The sequence below is a fragment of the Cynara cardunculus genome (assembly GCF_001531365.2).
Source record: "Cynara cardunculus var. scolymus isolate 2C chromosome LG 12, CcrdV1, whole genome shotgun sequence".
Classification (NCBI taxonomy): Eukaryota; Viridiplantae; Streptophyta; class Magnoliopsida; order Asterales; family Asteraceae; genus Cynara; species Cynara cardunculus.
Window position 1 is genome coordinate 10,049,435 of NC_037539.1, and position 15,593 is coordinate 10,065,027.

The 15,593-nt window shown below is 33.5% G+C and overlaps 2 protein-coding genes across 2 annotated transcripts; one reads left to right on the forward strand and one right to left on the reverse strand.

Moving 5' to 3' along the window:
- Positions 1-520: 520 nt before the first annotated feature.
- On the forward strand, positions 521-2,781 carry LOC112523679 (probable L-gulonolactone oxidase 4). The gene is made up of 4 exons (XM_025133366.1): positions 521-1,207; positions 1,445-1,700; positions 1,801-1,902; positions 2,024-2,781. Exons 1-4 carry the CDS (start codon positions 521-523, stop codon positions 2,779-2,781), a joined length of 1,803 nt encoding a protein of 600 aa, XP_024989134.1.
- Positions 2,782-9,086: 6,305 nt separating this feature from the next.
- On the reverse strand, positions 9,087-11,344 carry LOC112523576 (non-specific phospholipase C3-like). The gene is made up of 4 exons (XM_025133238.1): positions 10,737-11,344; positions 10,229-10,638; positions 9,958-10,128; positions 9,087-9,424 (listed from the first exon to the last, which is right to left on the reverse strand). The coding sequence occupies exons 1-4, from the start codon at positions 11,342-11,344 to the stop codon at positions 9,087-9,089; spliced, it is 1,527 nt and encodes a 508-aa protein (XP_024989006.1).
- Between the last annotated feature and the right edge of the window lie 4,249 nt (positions 11,345-15,593).

A 15,593-nucleotide genomic window follows, 5' to 3' on the forward strand; every position in this document is an offset into this window, starting at 1 on the left:
ATACGTAAATTTTAACATATATATTTTAATTAAATAAATTAATACATAATATATAATAAGGGTTAAATATAAAATTTTACAAAATAAAAGATATAAATAAAAATGAAAATGTAAATTGGAGGGTAAAAAATTATAAATTTAGAAAATCAGATTTTTTTAAATGAGTGGGTCCCACACAAACTAACCTATTTCTACCAATAAAACTAAAACTAACTTATTTCTACGAAACTTTTTCAAAACCAACCCATTTTTGCAAAAAACTCGGTATACACCCATGCACACTTCCATTCAAAGATGTACATTAACTATTCGTACGCTTTACTTCAAAGAAATTAGAGGGCATAGCAAGAACTCATGGTCTCGTGCGTGTGTGTATATATATATATAGACACATATATACCTTAACTTCAAAACATACTTTTATATTATACCCTTTCAAGCCAACATTTCACTTGCTTAACTATATAATCTTCCATAAATCTCCTCCATCAACCCTTTTCATATATCGGTGTAGTGTGTAATGTTGTTATCAACGCCAGTTTCAACACTGAAATGGGCCTTCTTGATGACGATGATAACCACCATGGTAACCTCTAATCCTCCTGAAGAGCCCATTAAATGTTCAACCAATCTCACAAACTGCAACGTCACCAACTCTTATGGCGCATTCCCTGATCGAACCACCTGTCGTGCGGCCGAGGTCACATACCCTTCATCCGAACAAGACCTCATCGCAGCTGTTGCCACTGCTACACAGGCCCACAGAAAGATGAGAGTAGCCACTCGTTACTCGCACAGCATACCAAAGTTGGTTTGTCCAGCTGGTGATGATGGACTCGTTATTAGTACCGAAAAACTTAATCGTGTTATTGAAATCGATAAAGATAGCGGGCTCATGACCTTAGAGAGCGGTGTGACATTAAGGCAACTCATTGATGAAGCTTCAAAAAATGGGTTGGCCTTGCCTTACACTCCTTATTGGTGGGGTTTGACGATTGGTGGTCTTTTAGGCACGGGTGCACACGGTAGCACCCTTTGGGGCAACGGGAGCGCGGTTTATGAGTATGTTGTTCAGATGCGGATGGTCGCCCCAGGTCGGGCAGAAGATGGTTATGCTAAAGTGTGGACGCTTGAAGAAAATGGCGAGTCCGATGGAGACATGAAGGCAGCTAGAGTTTCTCTCGGAGTACTAGGAGTTATTTCTCAGGTATATATTGATTGATTAAGTTTTTACTACAAAAAACCTGGTATTTATTATGCTAAATATATCTGTTATAATAGACTGTTTTATAAAACTTAAAGTTTATAGGACCATATTAGCTTTTTATATAACATTTTTTTATGAGAGGCACATTTCTGAAATGGTGTCATCTTAATTTTAGTTTCTTGTAACATGATCGAAACATTTTATGTTATCATGAGACTTGAACCCATTAAACTATAGGTAACTTTAAGGCTGCAACCATTGTTCAAGAGGTCCATTACCTTTTTAACCAAGAACGACACAGACTTATCAGATCAAGTGACCACTTTCGGGAGACAACATGAGTTTGCAGATATAACATGGTACCCAAGTCAGAAACGAGTGGTTTATCGGATCGATGATCGAGTCTCCTCCAATGTCTCCGGAAATGGCCTCTGGGACCACCCTGGTTTTCGAGCTACGCCCTCACTTGTACTCCTCATCTTAAGATCTTCAGGTAGCAGACACCCATAAGTAACTGTACCGTCTGTGCAACTCTTGATTACATCTATGATATATACATATACATGAAGCACGGTTTTTGTGTTTAAATGTAGAGGAGGATCAAGAGGCGAAAGGTGATGTTGCTGGAAAGTGTAGTGCTGGAAAACTTACTACAGACGTTCTAATAAAGGGTGCATACGGGCTAACCAACGATGGTAAAACCTGATTTTGGTTCTATATTATGACATTTAAACGTATTTGACGTCCCATAAAACCTGATTTATTTTGTTGTAGTGATATAAGTTAGTACTTATATATGTATTGTATGGTATGTAGGTATTATCTTTAAGGGTTACCCTGTGGTTGGATATCAAAATCGGCTCCAAGCATCAGGGGGTTGCCTCAAAGGCCCTAAGGATGCTGGAATCACGGCATGTCCGTGGGATCCCCGAGTCAAAGGCTTATTCTTTCATCAGACCACATTCAGCATCGTCCTTTCGAAAGCTAAAGATTTCATCCAAGACATACAAAAGCTAGTAAATATAACACCACAATCGTTGTGTGGCCTAGACCTCTATAACGGCATTCTCATGAGATACGTCACTGGTTCATCAAAAGCTTACTTAGGCAAACAAGAAGACTCATTGGATTTTGACATCACTTATTACAGAAGTAAAGATCCAAAAAGTCCAAGACTTTTCGAAGACGTGCTCGAAGAGATTGAGCAAATGGCGGTTTTCAAGTATGGCGGGTTACCGCATTGGGGAAAGAATCGAAATGTGGCATTTGAAGGGGCAATCAAGAAGTACAGAAAGGCTAGAAAGTTTATGAAGGTTAGAGAGAAGTTTGATCCATTAGGGTTGTTCTCAAGTGAGTGGACAGATCAAGTTTTAGGACTAAAAGGTGGATTGAGCATCGTTAAGGAAGGTTGTGCCCTTGAGGGTTTGTGTGTGTGTTCAGAGGATATCCATTGTGCACCAGAAAAGGGTTATTTATGTCGATCTGGAAAAGTCTTTGAAGATGCAAGGGTTTGTACATTAGTTCATCAAGTCAAAGAAGCCGATACTTCATCATCCATAAACATTGAGATTTGATCAGTATCTTAATGTTACAGACATGAATGGTAGAAACGGGGTCGGCGACTTTAGATACATAAGCTATATATATATATATATATATATATACTCATTGTACTGTACTTCTGTTTTATTATTGGAAATTAAGCAGAAAATTGTTGCAAATCTCTTCTCTCAAGCTTAGGTTTTTCTTGGAGATCGAACATCTCGAATGGGTCTATATCTTTCTATGCCTCCCAAACGTGATCCACCATCCTTGGATGAGTCTATGGTGTAACACCCTACTTTATATATATACTAGGATGGTACTCGCACAATGTAGCGAGATATATCTCGATTTTCATGTTTCGTTTTTTATTTATTTTTTTTTGTCTCAGTCGATATTATAATACGGTTTTATCTGGTTTTAAGAAAACGATGATACTTTTATTTTTGAATAAAATATAAATATGAAAATATCATCAAAAATTGAAAAAAAAATATTGATATTAGTTCCAAACTAACTATTTGAAATTTCTCTTTTTGTGTATTTTTTTAATTAATTTTTTTATTTTTGGTTTGATAATATAATTTTTTTATAATGATAATGATCAAGTATTTTGTTAGAAGTCGATGATTATTCTAATTATATGTTAGATTTTTTATATTTAAAATGAGATATTTATCCTCTATCCGATTATGTTTATATGCAGTTAGTTACATCAATTCAAACATAAAGCTTTAATAAGTTGTACATGCGTACAATTTACTTGTAATCTTGAATTTTAAGTAATATGTATTAATAAACACTACTTCATGCATAAAAATGGTTTTTTAAAGTTTTTGTCAAATGTTTTATAATATAATATAGATATATATATATATACATACATACATATATACTATATATATGTGTACATATATACTGTATATATATATATATACACACACACATTTAGACCAATAACAAGTCTTTGTTAGATTAGGTTCTTCTATCACCATACAATTAATATTGAGGATACAATTAATGAGCGGTTACAAAAACATCAATCACATGATTATAGTTAAAATAATATGTTTATTTTTATTTTTTCCAAATTATAGATGACTTGTTATTTTAATATGATAAGAAACTTGAATGTTCTATCTTCAACATATATGTAGTCACCAACGTTCATATGGTGTATATATTGTTCATATGGGTTCCAATGTGTTCATAAAACAGTGTCTATATACATTTAACATTTGGTCAATATGTGTCTACAAGCGAAACACTTCGATCATATATTATTGTGTTCACATGTGAAAACCAATTACTTTAGTATTCATAAGTTTTAATAGGTGCAAATAAGTGTTCATAAATGTTTCCTATATATGTTCATATGTGAAAGCCACGAACTAAGATTAGTTAATAAATTACATATATTTTCATATGTATTCATAATGCAACACAGATGATCCTACGAACTATAAAAGGAACGAGCAATTACCGATTTGTAACCGATATAATTAATTAATTATCGATTTGTAACTGATTTGAACCTCCCAAAAATACCCTTGTTTACCTACGTTCTGATATATTCTTCATCTTTAATTAATTACAAATAAGCCACAATTGATCTCATCCATAAATTGTAACAATCAAGAACCAAGATTGGTTCACAAAGTTAACATCAATTATTGGGTTAATAAAAGAACATGCCTCTATATATATAGGGGCACGTTCAAATGAAAACTGTGCATTTCTAAAAAACCGTGTAAACCAATTTCGACCAACAGAAAAATTCTTTTTTTTCTAATTAAATTTAATCAATAAGGGTATTTCGGTTATTTACAATATTTTCTATTAAATATGGAAGTTATTAATAAATCTTTATTAAAGAAACGTAATAAAGGAAATTGTATAAATGGTAACATTTAAATATTAAAAATTTTGGATTTCATATGTCATGAGTTATGATCAGGAAACGTGTCTTGATGAAACAATTGAATTATAGAATGAAATCATCAAAACGTAGATGAACAAAAAAAATCCACAAAATGAAACAAGTTTCATGAACGTGAAACCGGTTCATGTTGCAAAGAAATTAGGTGAACCGAAACATTTTTATGGTGAACTCGTTGCATTGAGGGTGTAGTTAATCCTTTTTTTTATGAGAAGCAAAATGAAACCGGTGCATTTTGAAAAAAATTATGAAACGGAAAATGAAACAGGTTTCATGAACGTGAAACCGGTTCATGTTGCAAATAAATTAGGTGAACGAAAACATTTTTATGGTGAAACCGTTGCATTGATGGTGTAGTTGATCCATTTTGTTGATGAAAAGGAAAATGAAACCGGTGCATTTTGAAAATAAATTATGAAAAGGAAAATGAAACAGGTTTCATGAACGTGAAACCGGGTCTTGTTGCAAATAAATTGTGTGAACCGAAACATTTTCATGGTGAACCCGTTGCATTGATGATGTAGTTGAGCGATTTTGTATTTCGCTCGTCATTAACGAAGTGCTTGATGAAACGGGGAAATGATTTTAATCTGCTACATAATCTTGAAGATTGTAACCTGCTCCAGAATCTTCAAGATTGTAAGGACTAAAGGAATGATTCCATCAAAGCGGTGGTGAAATAAGAAAATTACTGTACATGAAATAGGACATTAAATACTACTTACAAATACCTAAAGCAAAAGCATGTATTAGCACCGTGCACATTAAATACCACTTACAAACATATATCAAATGGGTTGATATTAATTAATTTACCGAATATTTTGAACTAATCTTCAGTCCCAAACGATAGGTAGTCAAAAACACTGTATCAACCAATAGTGTTACCTATTAATGGTTACAAAATCCATGGACGGACCTAGTATAGGGCATACGGTGGCACGTGCCACCGTATTATTTTTCCGTCAAAGGGTAGAAAATTTAGGTTCATGAAAGGTGCAATCGTATTAATTTGTTGTGTGTCACTGTATATATTTTGAAACTAAAATAAGAGAAACTAAAATAAGAAAAAGTTTTATTTGGTAGAATTGGTCTTCAAAGCTTTTATTCCATCCTAGACCCAAGTTCGAATCTTGTTAGTCCCTTCCTGACACCGTTAATAAAACCCTATGATCTTGATCCTGGGATACATGTCAAAAAATAAAAACAAATCATGCTTCATGACTGGTGAATTCAAGAGTTTATATAATAAAAATGTTACACTAAAAATCAAATTGATCCAAGAATTCCAAAATAATGCATGATTTGTGAACATTGGTAATATGCAAACCAACACATTACTTTAATCGAAATCGATAAAAGATGTGGTTATAAATTTCAAAACGAGGTAAAAACCATTGCTCCATGTGTGAGAGACTCACAACATAACCAGAATCAGTGAAGCGGCACTATTTAGCAGTCCACTTATCCATTAGGCTAATTTCGGCATAATTACCATGTGCATGTTGTGTCCTATAGACACTATGCCTATTAGTTGAGTATCTGGCATTCATTCGTGCATGGTACTCCAATATAACACCGACGAGAGCAACCCATCAACTAAAAAGGGAGCAACCCCAATACAAACGCGCAACCAAGAGGGGACCCTAAGGCACCAGATCCAGATCTAATACATCATTGTCAGAGCACCTCAAAAGGTCTCAATTATACAAAGTACGTTTCCTAATAGTTTAAATCAATAATATGCAAAATGAACATCAAGTTTCAATGCATCAAAGTGCATTCTGTATAGTTCTTCAAAATATTTTAGCATGCTCATTTCATCTTCAAATTACTTTGTATACAATATAAATAACTACATTTCATAAAACCAATTAAATCATGCATTTTTTCCACGACACCCATTTAAACACAAGCAACATGAATCAGTTATGTAAACTACAGAACGTGTACCCAATTTTAAGACTATTTGAACTCACTTTAATTTTATCAAGTCAAATCCAATCTCCAAGTGGCTTATACAACTTGTCTCAACACCTAAACAAATCAATATGTGGTCTATATCAATACAAACACTATAACAAGACATTCAAACAACTCCTTCTAACCATTAAGAACCGCTCTAAATGGTTTTAGACCCAATTTTATACAAATTTATAAATATTCATTCTCCTTTTACAGTCTAAAAAATGGCCAGCTCTAAAAAGTCTATTTTTGACCCACTCAAAGTATGATTTACAACATATTCATCTAAAAGTAATTTGTTGTAGACATCCTAAGGATTTCTTGGTACATACTTAAAGCCCTTGGCAGAATCAAAGACTAGCCGATGTGAAGCCAGAAGGTCAGCGATGCGGTACTGTGGATCAAATATCTAAATTACACACCAAGACTTCAAAGTAGTTGATTTGAAGATTGAAGATGTTTGAAGCTACTAGCCGATTGAAGAAAGATCTTCATGCACCGAGATTTGTAAGCAGCTGTTTGAAGCTACTAATCCATCCAAAAAAGATCTTCCTACAGACTGACAATATATCTCCAAAACATGTACCTAATAAAGACATTACTTATCAGTAGGTTTGTCTGTGCATGAACAATGTTGTGTGCACACAATGTACGATAAAAATGATATATCAACTATGGTCAAGTCGACCCCTTCCTTCTTATCCTAAGGTGACAAGTGTCCCAATGCATTTAATGCATGAAGGTAGTATTAAAAGCAGAGTGCATCTCCCATGCAAACCACACTTCCCTGAAAGAATTTCTAAGTGGATTCTCAAGGCAATCGACTCTCTTCTACTACTCTCCTACTCTCATGTGTGTGAAGAAAAACCTTAGTGTTCTTCATTTCCTTCCAAGTACTCTTGTAAGTTCTTCTTTATATAAGAGTGTTTAGGTTATGTTATTATTTACTTCTTCGCAACAATTTGTACTGTATCTCTGTATGTTAATTCTTGATATACATTAATAAAAATTAAAAAAATTAAAAAAAATTTGTGTAATTGTATTCAAACCCCCCCCCCCCTTCTACAATTACTTTCTGATTGACATCCCATTCAGGACCAACAAGTTGCATCATTGCATTTTATACATGGACTGCTATAAAAGGCGATATCTAGATCATATGCAACTTGCCCCTTTTGAAGAATAGTCAAGTAGTTTTTCTTTTAGATTGGTGTCATGATATCTGACCATCCAGATGCTTATGGGGCAGAACAGACTGATATGTCAATTCTGCCTAAAAATATCTTAAGGTGAACAAGACTATCTTAGTTCTTCATATTTGAAAGAGAACTTTCTTTTCTTTTTCTCTTTTAGTTTAACAAATTTATCATCAGTCAGATAGTTTAGGATCATAGGTCTTATCTTTCTAGCTTCCGCAACATATCTATAATTCTTTGTTTTAAAGTAAAATATAGAGAAAAAATTATATGTCATTAACCCTAAAAAGGACCAACAAATACATTACTGATGAATTAAAGCCGTCGTTATATTTAGAATTAAATTTTTGTAGTTAAATTTTTTTTTTTGTGAGTACAGTTTGGTAACATTAATTGTTTACTGACTAATATTATCACAACGACAATTTATTTATACTTTTTGTCTAAATTTGTTTTAATTTCTTTATATATGCCGGTGATATTTTTTCATTTTACTACTAAACATTAGATTTTTACTGACGAATTTTTGTTAAAAAATCAACAGTGAATTTCAGCCGGATAGAAAAAATCAAATTTTTGTTGACTTTCGTCACAAATCTACCTCATATTCAAAAAAAAAAATCGATTATATTTATGGCGGGTTTATTTATTATTGAAAATAATTAGCATCAGATTTGTCTAATTAAAAAACTAATATTAATTAGTGGAGAATTTGTGGCAGGTTTTAATTAAATCGATTAAATTAATTGGAAAAAATATTAGTAGCGGATTTATGACCTTTTTTGGGGCAAGACTTTGACAGAACGGCAAATCCACCAGAAAACCCATTTTTCGATGGATTTTTCTGCCCGTAAAAGCCTCATATTTAATGGTGTTTCGAATTTCTAGATGGATAATAATGAGCCTTGTTGGATATGATAGGTTTTGGTTTAGGTATTTTCGACGTAATCTCTCTTTCTACCGATGGTTTTTTTACGTAAAAAATTATGGTGTCACTTTCTTCGTCTCTTTAATCTTTGTTTCATTGTGGTTGAAACTTTGTAAATTTTGTATGAACTTACTTTACACCGAATAACGTCTATAAAAGTCATAGAACTTCATTAACAAGATTGTTAAATACGAAAGAATAAATTGTTAATCATCAAAACAAGATAAATATGAAATGTAAATACGAGCAATTCCAATATTTTATGTTTACACCAATCAACAATAGAATAAGAAAAATGTTACAAATAATTCAGTGATCAGAAACAAAGCATGAGAACAACTTCTGGATGAAGGTTTTCGAAGTTTTCCGATGAGACGATGACTCTCCATCACACACGATGTACGAGTCGTCTTTCCCATCTCTCTTGGCAATTTCGCAATCATCGCAGAATTTCTTGAAAGCGGCTCCTACATATTCCACAGCTTCGTTAACCTTCATGTTTTCTACTAACTCGTCAGGATAAATGCTCTCTTTATGGTCCCCTTTCAATACCGCGCCTAATTGAACCAATTCCTCTTGAAATTCCGTTAAATTTGCATCTTCGTTTGCTTCTTCGTGTCTCATTTTCTCGGGCTCGGGTAAGGTAACTGTTAGCTCAAACAAATAAACACCGGTCAACGTAGAATAACAAGTAATAATCTCCAAACAATACCATCAAACTCAATTCAGCAAGCTCAGTCGAAATGAAGCACCAAGCTCAGCCGAAATGAAGCAATCAAATGCTTGGAAAAAACCCTGGTGACCAATTAAAGGGACTTTGACCTAGCGGTACATATCTTTTAACCCCTACCTTCCGATTAGAGTTCAAGGCTTCAAGTCCAACTAAAGGTGAGAAGTATGTGCACATTTAATTTGCCATACATAAATATCACATATTTAAAAAATGCACTAGTGCCTAACAACTCTAACCGATTAATTAGTCCATGCTAAACATCCGTTTTATATGAATCAGACAAATCTTAGACCTTTCGTGCAATGGGCATTACTCTCATGAACTGTTTCTTGTGTTCGGGTAAGTGTTTGATAAACGGCCCCTAAGTTTTATTAAGCAATCTATTATGAAAGTTATACATGGTTTGGCGTTGAACACAATAAACTATATTCGAGTATATATACTTACGTGGGCAATCTGTTCTTGGGGTGGTTCTAGTGAGTATACCCTCAAAAGTTCCTGCCCACTCGTCTCGTTTTGTCAAAAATTCTTTCAGGTCGAAGATCTTCTTAACGGTTGCTGGAATCGAAGAATGCTCGAACTGAGACGATGGAAACGGTCCCGAAGGCCCATGCAACACTGACAATAATATTGCATTCAAGTAAAACGTTAGAATTTAGAAATATATATTCAGTAATAAGAAGTCGATATTCAGATACTTGAATAAGATCTGACATACCAGTTCCTCGTTCGATCCAAGGAGAAATCAAGATCGCTGGAACCCTAACTCCAAGACGATCAAAACGGAAATTGTATGGTGGTTGACCCACAACGCCATCTGGGCTCGGGACATCTACGACCGGGGTGGGGACATGATCGTAGAAACCACCATGCTCATCGTAGATGACTACAAACAAGATTTCATTCCACTGCGGACTCGATCTCAATGCCTCATATACTTCTTTCACAAACTTTTGGCCTTCTGATACGTCGTGAGAAGGGTGGTCGTCGTTTCCTGGCAAAAATTTCAGGTCGAAATACCTTTGTTCGACAACAACGTAATTTGGTAGCTTTCCTTCCTTGCAGTGCCGTTTGAAGTCAAGATCGAACTGATGAAACTTGTTTATGTACTTGAGTTTTCTTAGATTCCTGTCAAATAATAAAGTTTTAGCAAAAAAAAAGATTTCTTGAAAGGTATAAAGACGTCACTCTCTTCCAAGATTACAATCAATTTCTGAAATTCAAACCTAAAGAAAAGTGTTGCTGGAGGGTATTGATAGTAAATCCCGAAAGACAAACCACTTTCATCTAATGACTCAAATATGGTTTTCTGTGGGAACCCTTCAATCAACTTGTGCGTATCGTTGCTTATCGCACCATGTGAAGTGGCAGAGTGAACATATAACCGGTTAGGTTGAGTTGACGCAGGCACCGAAGCAAACCACCGATCACAAACTGCAAACTCCATCACCAAATCTCTATAAACCGGAACATCATCTGGCTTAAAACCCGACATTACGATCTTCGATAACCCTGGATCTACGCTTTCCGCTTGTTGTGCAAAACCCTCCATGGTTGGAGGGATTGGAGAGGATGATGATTCTTGGCTCCATGGCTCACCAAAAACTTGCTCATAAACGGCCTGGAAGGAGTGGCCAGGGTCAGGTTGGATGTAGCCTGACTCATTGCTTTGATAGAGCCGGCCGGAGTTGGGGTTGGTGGTGGAAATGGGGTTGGATTCTTTTCCGGTGACACCGTCGATTTCAGGGTTGAGAGATTTCATCCATCCTAGCATGTGATCAAATGATCGATTTTCTTGCACTAATATTACAATCGTTTTAACGGGACTCGCCATTTTTTCTTGAAGAAATTGCAAGGTAAAAATACTACAAGATCATGTTGTGAACTCTCTTGAGCTATATAAATAGATGGGAAATATCTAGTTCATATGTAGCTCTGCATGTGATGTGTAAACACAAAACACTATTGTTTGTGTTTTTTAAAGTAACGTAATATTTTAAGTTTTTGTTAGATTTAACGTTGCGTTTGTTGGTTTATAAAGAAATTATAACGTTACTGTTTAAGATCTTAGATTTAGGGGCCGTTTACTAAACACTTACCCGGTAAGTGCTTACCGGTAAAAATTAACACTATTATTCACTTAACGGGTTAAATTTTAGTCCACCAAAACGTCATCGTATACAACAATTTACCTGGTAAGCACTTACTGTGGTAAGAGTCGTTACCCTCACTTACCGGGTAAGACTATTGGTCCTTATCTTGTTCTTACCGGATAAGCTTATTAGTCATTACCATATCCATCTACTAATATAATATGATTTGGTAAATACTTACCCGAATAATCAAGTGTTTCCCTTATTGTTTAATATTAGTTTCAGCTTTCACATCTTTAATGTCATTACAATTTAAAACTTTCTGATATCTAAATTTATAGTTTTTATCATCAATATCAATACTATTTGTATTTTTTTTATTCACCATTATATATATATGGGTTATTATATAATCCTTCACATTTATATAACTCAATCTCAACCGTTCATTTAATTTGATAAATGTGTAATTTCATAGAAGTTTTGATTGTTTCGTAATATAAAATATTAATCATAATTAATAAACCGTATTCATTTTCCATAAATATTTAAATCATAATAAATGAACTTTCATCATTTCCATAAATATTTCAATTTATTATGTTGCATTGGTTGTACAAATGCACAAGGTTGTAAAAGAAATATACCCTATATATATATATAGGGGCTAGTTCAAATGCTAACCAAGATTATCGTGTTAACTTTATTAACCGATCTTGACCGTTAATTTGAATAATAAACGGTTGTGATTTAATGATATTTAAAAATTAATTATTAAATTAATATTTTCAATTAACATATGTGAACAAAATATCAAAGGGTATTTAGGTAAAAAGTAATTTATCTTTGATACACGAGTTGTCAGACATATGAACAACTTGTGTATATCTTCAAACCACATCAAACAAAAAAGATTAGACATATGAACAATATATGAACCATATGAACATCTTCTGTATATTTATGAGTCAACTTTGTTGTATGTACATGAACACCTATGAACCAAGGCACCTAGGGTTGTGTGTTTTCATACGTGTTTACATGTTTTTACATGTTCTCTGTGTGTGTCTGTGTGTATGTATTCATATGAACATATAGTGACTTGAATATACATGAACACTTATGAATCACGACATCTAAGGTTGTGTGATTTCTGATGTGTTCATATATCAAAGGTGAGAACTGTAGATTAAAATAAATGTGAATTATAGAATATGAACACGTGTGAAACCCCAATGTCAATATTGCATCATGATCAATTGTGATATTTTCAAATTTGTAACTTTCATTTAATTATTTGGGAGTTACATAAAATGACAAATTACTTAAATACCATTGTATTTAATATATGAGTTACATTTGAACCAAAAGAAAATATGGGAATATGATTGGTTGAGCTTGGTTAACATAGTTAACACAAAAAAATTGGTTAGTATTTGAACCAAGCGCTCTCTTTATATTTATATTTATATATATATATATATATATATATGTATGTATGTATATGTATGTATGTGTGTGTGTGTTTTTTTTAGTAGTAGAATGGAAGGTAATTGTTTAAGAGGTTATCTATTTTTAGAAGCAATTATAAGGTGTTTGCTATGATGTTACGTAAAAGAAACTAAAAAGGTCAATGCAATTTTAGAAGCAATAATATGCCATTAAGTATATTCCTGTAAATTATTTGACTTATCTCATTCCTTAGCTTGACAGATTTGTGATCATGCAAAGAAATCGTGGAATGCTAAAAGGTGGCTTTTTTAGAACAAGTTTAAGTCAAATAGCAATAATTTAAGCTAGCTGGTTTTCTCAAAATACGTTAAGACACATCAGTTGACTGGACATTTAGAAGTAAAACACTGTTTCAATGCGAACCTGCAGAAATGTACATAAACAAGAGACGTAAAAAACCTTTTAGTATACGTTCAATATTTATATATTACTAAATGTTATTGTGTGAGTAATAATGATAATTGTAACGTATATTTTTGGAAATTTGGTAAACATTTAATTTGCATATCAATGCACGTGCCCGATTAAATCTTATGGTGATTTTTTTTAATCGTTTATGTATTTTAAATATATTTTATTTTGAAAATATAAACTACGTCAGGTCACATGTGAAAAGTTGTCATTACAAGATATCGATATTCAATAACTTAACTTAATAATAGATCGGTTTTTGTTTTGTCTTAATTGGTCTCTTTTCGTAAGTATTTGATCATTTTTATGAATTTTTTCAAAGAATGCACGAATAACTTTATAAAACTCAATATGCTTGTAACGTTGTCCTGTTTTAAAGAGAATTCTTTTACGGCATAAATTTTCTATAACTTACTAGTTTTAACACTTCACTGTTGGGTAATTTCGCATTCGTCAATTCAATCAAGAACAGATATTTTATCCGACTTGCAAGATGGATAATTTCCAATGTCTAAGTACGTAACAGTTAGCATGTAGCTCACGGATTATCAGGTATTACTGTCTTAAATTCTCTTATCAAAATATAGAGTGTGAATCAAACTTATGTTGAAATTGAAATTGAAATTGAGATATCGATACAATTTTTTTCTTTCTAGATTAAATAGAATAAAAGAAATAATGATTATCTATAGAAAAATACGAAAATGAATGGCCATAAAACAAAAATCTACAAATAAAACGAAAATTGTAATTATAAAAGTCCAATATATACAAACACACACATATATGTGTAATGTTTCTACAAATTGAGAAAAGTGGTCCAACGTGATATATTTAAGATTTTAGGAGTATGAAATGATTGATGATGAAAAAAGAATTATGAGTAGAAAAATAACATATTCAAGGTTAGAGAAAAATTTTTATATATCAAAGTATCAACCCAACCAACTCATACGGTTTGGGTTAAGTTGGGTTGCATTTTGGTCTGTATTGAGATTTTTCAAACTGCAAACATTGGGTTGGATTATTCAAATGCTTTCAACATAATCAATACAACCCATGAGCACCCTTAGGCAGGGCCGACCCAAGGGTTGGGCGACTTGGGCAACGGCCCAGGGGATCAGAAGCCCCAGAGGCATCATTTCACTTGTTGGGCCCGACCTGCCATATTATTACCAAAAACACTTACGAAAAGTTGCAGGTAAAAGATTCGAACTCATGACCTCAACAATAGCATCAATGGACGCTACCATTGCGTGTTCTTAAAATTGTTTTTTTTTTACTCTCGTTTTATGCCAACTTATGTTTATTTGAAACGAAATTAATTACATTCAACAATTAATTGTTTTGAAAAAAAAAACATCGATAATATTTGAAATCTTCTTATTCTTATTCTATGTATGGTTTTGTCAAATATGTTTATATGGACAATAGAGAAAGTTATCTTTTGTTGTTGCATCTCTTGTACATGCATGTTCAAGTTTGTTTCTAGTTTTAGTAAAATGATATAAATATGCTACAAAATGACTATTTTAATCTGTGTTTGATATTCGACTATTTGAGCATAAGATGCAATTATACAAGCAATCAATGTAAAATGTTTTCTAAATATATAATATTTGTATACGGCAATTGCAACAAAAGAATTCATACACCCTCCTCATCTTTGCTGAGGTTTGAACCTCTAACTTCAAGGAAGGCCAAAAGTTCGAATACAACTTAGCCAAAGTCTCTTTTGGTAATCAACGTAAAATGTTCATGTTTTAGGTTCTACCATATACTAATGTACTTTATTTTCGATTTATTTTAAATGGTTCTTTGCAAGGCCGTCCTTGGGGGAGGGCAGTACGGGCTAGAGATGGCCATTTGTAACCGGCCCAGCCCGTAACCGACGGAGGCCCAGAATCGAGCCCGACTCATAACCGTAACCGACCGGGACCGGCCATAACCGGTTAAGGACTGGTGGTTACGAACCGGTTAGGATAATTCGCGATTTTTTGGACCGGAAACGGTTACGCAACCGGTTATGGGCCCGGCCCGGCCCGGCCCGGTCAACGAAAAAGTCAA

Coding starts and splice junctions, on each gene's coding strand:
- LOC112523679 (XM_025133366.1), top strand. CDS start 521: ATGTTGTTATCAACGCCAGTTTCAACACTGAAATGGGCCTTCTTGATG. Junction 1,208..1,444: donor TACTAGGAGTTATTTCTCAG/GTATATATTGAT, acceptor ATTAAACTATAG/GTAACTTTAAGGCTGCAACC. Junction 1,903..2,023: donor ATACGGGCTAACCAACGATG/GTAAAACCTGAT, acceptor TATGGTATGTAG/GTATTATCTTTAAGGGTTAC.
- LOC112523576 (XM_025133238.1), bottom strand. CDS start 11,344: ATGGCGAGTCCCGTTAAAACGATTGTAATATTAGTGCAAGAAAATCGA. Junction 10,639..10,736: donor CCAGCAACACTTTTCTTTAG/GTTTGAATTTCA, acceptor ATTATTTGACAG/GAATCTAAGAAAACTCAAGT. Junction 10,129..10,228: donor TTGGATCGAACGAGGAACTG/GTATGTCAGATC, acceptor TATTATTGTCAG/TGTTGCATGGGCCTTCGGGA.